At 39.2% G+C, this 6872-nt stretch overlaps 2 protein-coding genes across 5 annotated transcripts in view; one reads left to right on the top strand and one right to left on the bottom strand.

The window, feature by feature from the left end:
* The window catches only part of kdf1b (keratinocyte differentiation factor 1b), a 4842-nt gene extending 4402 nt beyond the window's left edge, over positions 1-440 (top strand). For all 3 annotated transcript variants that reach the window (XM_032535836.1, XM_032535834.1, XM_032535835.1), the window contains exon 4: positions 195-440. In XM_032535836.1, coding sequence (XP_032391727.1) covers positions 195-289 — 95 coding nt within the window. In that variant the 3' untranslated portion in view covers positions 290-440. The remainder of the gene's footprint in view (positions 1-194) is intronic.
* Positions 441-4324: 3884 nt separating this feature from the next.
* ptp4a2b (protein tyrosine phosphatase 4A2b) overlaps positions 4325-6872 on the bottom strand; it is a 23651-nt gene continuing 21103 nt past the window's right edge. For both annotated transcript variants that reach the window (XM_032535837.1, XM_032535838.1), the window contains exons 6-7: positions 6568-6642; positions 4325-5605 (exon numbers count right to left, since the gene is read on the bottom strand). In XM_032535837.1, the coding sequence (XP_032391728.1) occupies positions 5494-5605; positions 6568-6642 (187 nt within the window). In that variant the 3' untranslated portion in view covers positions 4325-5493. The remainder of the gene's footprint in view (positions 5606-6567; positions 6643-6872) is intronic.

Genomic DNA, 6872 nt, shown 5'->3' with positions numbered 1-6872 from the left:
AAAAAGATACATTTCTCTGTTTGTTCACAAATTCAATGTTATTGCTGCAACATGGGATTGTCAAGCAGACAAACTGCTATGCTGGAGCGATTTTTGTTCCCAGCACCCCTAGTGGCAGTGCTCTGAGAATAGGGAAGTGTGATGCATATTGATGCTGAGAAATAACCCTGTTTTTTCCCCCTCTTTTTTCACAGGTCATAATTCTACTTCTCCAACTGCCTACTCGTCCTCTCACAGAGAGACTGATTCGACAGGTGTCCCACTGATACGCACCTCTGTGAGAACATGATTTCTGCCCAACACTGGCGATCTACGCTCAAAATTACTTAATGTTAAGCTGTGTCCATAAGGTCCCATACGGGACGTTAAAAGGCAACGCTCCTTGCACATTAGTCTCTGGCTGAGCCGAGCTCTTTGTAGAGACCGTGGCTTTGTCATGGGAAAAGAAAATGTGAATATTCACATTGTCTGAAGGACTTCAGTGAACTCAGGGCTCTGTGTGTAGATATGCTTGATATATAGGATGTGTATGTGTGAAAGCTTGCCCTTGCAGGCAGATATCACTAGCAAATCTTTGTGGCTCTTATTGTTAACATTAACCGTCCCCTCGTTCTTTTGAAGGAGAACTGAGTTATGTTCCTGGAACCTGACTCATTTTGGCTGGTCAGATTACTCTGCTGTTGTTATGCAAAGGACATTTGGATTTTTGGAGGAGGCACATTTCATCATCTTGTCATCATCAGAGTCTTAATGCTAAGCTAAACTAACCGCTTGGAGGTCAGCTTTGTATTTATACCATACAGATAATCTCTGTTACCAGATATATGAATATCTGCATATGAATGCAGAATACGTAGATAACGGGATAAGATGTTGTTATCGTAAGCGTTCTGGTTTTCCTTTGTAGTCTGTTTGTAGTTTGTGGTATTGACCAGTTACGTTTGAGGGATTTGGCTGCACGCAGATAAACAGTCTCTGTGGAGAGCAAAAGAGGAGAATGCATCGGCCGAAATGCAATCTCAGAGTCCATCGGCCATCGTCTTTAGCTTTTAAAAAAAATGTATTTATCTGCATTCATATGAAGATATCTGTTTATTTTTTAACATTACCGATTGTTTTTTCCCATGAGAAAAGACGAGCTGAAAGTAGGAAGAAAAAAGTTAAAAAGAAGACCTTGATTTAAAATGTTGTTTATGATCATACAATGTGAAGTGTGATGTTTGATTTTTTTTTTCTTAATAAACAGATTATTATTAGTGTAATACTATGAAGCAAGTCGCTCTTTACATAGACCAGGTGTTTGATGTATTCTGGATGCTGTCCTGTCTGTAACTCAAGCCTCCGATTGTAAGATGTTTTAAAAGCTGGTGTGGATTGCAGCTAGACTTCAGGTTGTATTATGTACTGTAACTTATTAGAGACATTATACCCCCCCCCAACCCCAACCTGACTCATGAAGTGAATGTCTGTTTTCTTACCCCAGCAGCATGCATGCTGTGTTTGCTCCTGGGCGCTGATGGGAATTAAGCCAGCTGACTCAGTGCACTTCGCGTTACTCTAAAAGATTATTAGGCTGCACAACCTTTGAAATGTTGTAAATGTTGTAAAATCTCTGACCCTGCGATCTAAACAAATACCAAGATGCTGTATTTTCAGCTGATTTTTCATTTGTTCATGGAAATGCATATTGTTTATGCAGTGTTGAGGAATGTGAAAAACACCCTTGATTGTTTTTACTGTGCTAACCTATTTTGCTTTTGTGAGCCAATATTTTTGAGATCAGTCAATAAATGCTTCTGGTATTGACTTATATAATCTTATATAATAATGGCCTACATCAGACCATTCCATTCATGCTTAAATATCTGATTAAATCTATATTTGAAATCTTTATCAGGTTGTTAGTTAAAGCCATGTTTATACTCCTTTTCAGGCTTCTCTAAAAAGGAATCCTGTTAAGCCAGGTTCATTCCAACTCTGAGTGAGAAAACACACATCCAGTGTGTCACTCAGGTAATATCGGACCATTCTGATGTAGGATTTTAAAATTAAAGGCTTAAATGTCCAAGTAAAGCTATATTAAAAATCTTGGTCAGGCAGTTAAAGCCATATTTTTAGTCTTTTTTCAGGCTACTCTAAAAAAGAATCCACCTGTTAAGCCAGCTTCATCCAACTCTGTGTGAGATAACACATATTCAGCGTGTCACTCAGGTAATATCTAATTAAACTCACAAAAATTGGCATCCACATAAACACCTGGGAGCTTTGCGAGACTGTTCAGCGATTTGGTCCATGCCCGGAAGCGGGCTCAACAGCGCCCTCTAATGCGTGGAAAGCCTTAGCTTGGACAAAGTTTCTCCGATCTTCACCATCGCTTTGATTACTTTGTCAAATTGAGCATGTGTGCAAATGATGTTGTATTTCGAGTAGAAGCTGTCATACGTTATCCAGCATCCCTGGTCGATAATTAAATGGGTTACTGACCAGATATTTTTATCCATCCAATGCTGTAAGTATAGAGATCTGCAGTTACATAGCACATATCTGTTATTCCAGATGGGAGTTTGGTGTGGGGTGAAATTGTGCGTGTACGTGAGTTTCCGGCATGATAGTACCTGTTTGTGAGCTATGTTTGATATGTTTGATTTGTCATAGCAGAAAAAGCACAGGTGTTGCTCATATTAACAATGGCTTAGTTTTGTGTCAGGCAATGCGAAGTAAAATGCAACCATCATTAGGGTTATCATTCACACCTTTCAAAATGTCTGCTGTGGAAAACAAATGCCACAGTTTTAAATTAAATGTCTTATTATCTAAAGGAAACACATTTATATTACAAAACAGTATAGGCCTATGGTATATTTTGCCTATTGTGTTACATTACATTATGTTGTCATTGAGTGTTTGCACTGTTGCCTCATAGCAGGAAGGTCTTGGGATCAAATTCACTGCCCGTATACTTTGTTCTCCCCATGTCTGTGTGGCTGTGTTTCAGTCCGAGTTGCGAACATCAAATAAATGTGACCTGCTTCAAATCAAAGGAACTTCAATAAATATTACTGTGCACAGCATCGCCCAGCCGTGCAAACTAAGTGTCAGTGAATGTGACAGATTGGTGCATGTAACAGATCTTTATACTTCTAACTGAAAGTATTTAAGACTTTGAATATGAATGATAAACCACCAGTACAAGGTTATTCCCAGTCCACTAGCCAAGGATAATCTGAGGTGAAAATATAAGGTGAGTCTTCTTAACCTGCTGAGGAGGGGAGGCTGGCATCAGTTACAGCACCACGAAGATCCTGTTCGCTTTTAGTGACACCTTTGGTCTGGAGCCTGGCACATAGTCACAGTCGACAGTACACCATGAAGTGCATCTGTAAACGCATCTCCTTTCTTACCTTTAGTGTCTCAGACAAAACTAGCTCGTAGGCCTACTACACTACCGTTCTGTAACATAACATGTCCAGTTACACAATCTGTTTCTCAAGAACGCACAATAATCATAGACCAAAAGAAGTCAACTGGAAAATGGAGGGCCAGTTATATTCATTATAGTGTAACAGACTGAATAACAGTGACTGAAGGTGGTGTCGGTACAAGGAATTTAAATCAGAGGCATTGGTTGTCATATTTCACTGTTGTGATGACATCCATTATTACAAGTAGGCTGTGCGGCACTGAACACAAGCTCATTTGTTTGTGGTTCGGCTGCATTGCTGCAGGCAGTGACAATAAACATTCCTGTGCTTATGAAGTCAAAAAGTCTTCATTGTCAAATAGTTCTAATGGGTGGATTAGTGACGAAAAAAATACTCGGAAAAAACTTGTTTGAGTTTATACACACGTACATGTACTTGGTATGCCTAGCTCCGGCCATGCCAAGATATGAGCAGCAGAGGGGGCACTTTCAATTGTTTCAGGTTCTGGCTGGTGAAGTGATTACTAGTAATAGTTGAGTCATTTCTCAGTACCATGGTGTCCTGTGCCTTCCACGTGGTGCTGACTCACTCTCTGCTGGGGGAAGGACATGTAGGGCAGGCTTTGACTGACATGCCTCATGGGTCACACACAATCTAGGAGGCACGAGGAGTGTTAATTATCAAGTGCAAGGTGAAGCCTCACGTTTAAGAGGATAATGAAATTACATTTGTTATGGAGATAATGCTGCAACAAATTCCCACACCTTACTTTGACTTTTATAAGATAGGTATATTAATTTATGGTCTAAATGTGAATACCAACAAAGACATTTCTACTGTAAACCACAGAACAACCAACATTAAAACTGTCAAAAGGCAGAAAAAAAAAGACACATCTATGCTTTTTTTATTTCAATTCATTTATCTTGTAAGAACCAATACGAATTGGGGATGTTTTCAAAATGGGTACAATGATAAAAAAAACTGACCATTTTCATTCTTCTCCACCTTGTCTTTCAGATTGAATCTTAGGCTCCATGTGTGTGAAATATGCATATTTAGGGAAATCCTATTGTAGCCCCGTTAAGGAGAATGAATGAAAGCAGGAGAAGTACCTGTTCTAGGAGTTGGGTTGTATTGTCCTGTTAAACTGCCTGGGTGAGGTGGTCTGAAGTGTTTGTGTGTGCGAATGTAGGATACTCAGCAACGCTTGGTGGGCTTATCTGAGGTGGACTGATTATTGCACTCCAACAAGATAAAAAAAAAAAAAGAAAAAAAAGACATGGCTCTCAAAAGGATAATAAAAACAACAAAACTATTGGATCACAAAGTGTCCTTGCCCCTGCCAAACTCATAATTGCCACACATATATCTTGTGAATAAATATTGTAGACATATGAAAACTGAGTGGACTCCTAAACTGAAAGTGACTTTAAGCAAGTGAAGGGTAAAAGGAAAACATAACTGCATTTTTCAGGTGAACCTTTTGAGTTTTTGTGCAAAAATAAAAATAAAAATAAAACACCCCAATACCAAAATGGACAGTCACAATGTGTGTTTCAAAGTTTAAAAATGTTTTTTTTTTTAAAAAAGGTACATTATTCTGGTTTAATTATAGTATCAATAATTAGCAGAAATAAAAATCAGAATATCGTTTAACATGTCATCTTTTCATCACCTTTGTTTGTGTAAAAATAAAAATCCACAAAATGGAAAATGTTATCCCATGATTACGACTGAAACAAAAAAAAAAAAAAAAAAAAAGAAGAAAAAAAAGGATGGACTCGAGTTGAAAAAATTCTGGCCCGTGGTTGAACAGTGTAACCGGGAGGCGGGCCTATCTGTGTGCTTTGACCTTCCATTCATTGGTTCGGCTGGTGGATCCCCACATCTGGATTCATTCATTCGATCACTCGCTAGCTCTCTGATCAATTAACCAAGACTCAGTGTTTACAATTCATCACAATAATTACTGATAGCACTCTCTTCATATTTTTTTTTTTTTTTTAATCTCCCCTTGTTGGAAGATTCCCCACTAGACGCGCATTAGAAAGATGCACTGACAGGCAGCCTACTGCACACAGCAGTTGTGGCTGTTGGTATCCTTGAACCGCAGACGCATTTTGGGTCTGTATTTCTCGAGGTAGAGAAGCTGTTTGGAGTTGAAGGCTCCACGTCTCTTCCTAAGAAGAAGAGCAGAAAAAAAAGGGGGGAAGAAGATGAATATAAAAGATGTACAGAAAGGAAGGCTAGGAGCACACCATAGCAACACTAAGGTCATTACTGTAGTGATATCCACTATCCTGTGACCTTTTGCATATCCTTGGACAAAACAAAACACATTGAACATATTTCTTTTAACATTTTTTTCATATTTCATCACATTTATTGTTAATTATTTTAATGTATTTATGATTCTGGACTGTTTGCAGTGCTTCCCTTTATCTTGCATTTTCTCTACCGTTTCTTATTCGTTGTATGTGAAATCCTACGTGGCAGTTCTAATCAAAGAAGTTTTGGGCAAATATACCCTTTCACTCTATTTACTTCTGTTAGAGAAGGAGATTAATACCACTCTTACATCCATCTATTACACATAAGGCTACAGTAGGCAGCCTGTTAGCTTAAAACAGACTGGAAACGGGCAAAACAGCTAGCCTGGCTCTCTCGGAAGTTACAAGAAATCCTGAAGCACAACAAACCTAATATACACAAATTATATAATGTGTACAAATACATCAAATGTGCAATTTGACCAGGGTTTGTGTGTCATATTTCTTCAACATTTTGGGAATTACCTGCCTCCTGGCTGGCCCAGGAAGTTACTGCTCCCAGCCAGCCAGGAGGCAGGTAATTCCCAAAATGTGCAACTATTCCTTGATACCGTTGCAGTTGTAGTACCAGACTCTAGAATCACCAGTTCCTAGTACTTTGCAGACTCTAGACAGATCAATCCATAGGCCGTCAATGTTAAAAGAAATAACAATGTACATTCAGTTAGAGTTTAAATCTTAAATTAGTTGGGCTAGTAACCATAAGGGGCTGTTGATTTCACATGCACCATGTTTCTATTTCCACAATTTACAGAGTTAAGACTGAAACTTTACTAAAACCTTAAAAGTAGAAAAGTAGAGAGGGGACTTACTGCCTTATGAACTGCACAGCATCCTCATACTTCATCCCACTTTCAATGAGGGCTAAGGCCACCAAGACTGGAGCTCTGAGACGTGTAGGAATCCAACGGACCAGTTCAACGAGATAGTGAGAGAATCAAAAGGAGAGAAAAAGAAGATTAAATGCCAAGGTTCACATGGTTCCCTAGTAACAAGGTGGAGGAGTAGGGAGGGGGTTTGAACCTGGGAAACAGGCCTGGGAAATCAACAGGGGTGCACAAGTTCACTGTTGCCCTGCTGGGGTATGGTGCTCACACCCTAACACACACACACACAC

Source organism: Etheostoma spectabile, chromosome 14 (genome assembly GCF_008692095.1).
Source record: "Etheostoma spectabile isolate EspeVRDwgs_2016 chromosome 14, UIUC_Espe_1.0, whole genome shotgun sequence".
NCBI classification, from domain to species: domain Eukaryota; kingdom Metazoa; phylum Chordata; class Actinopteri; order Perciformes; family Percidae; genus Etheostoma; species Etheostoma spectabile.
Note: the sequence above shows the minus strand (reverse complement) of the source record. Positions and strands in the feature narration are given on the sequence as shown.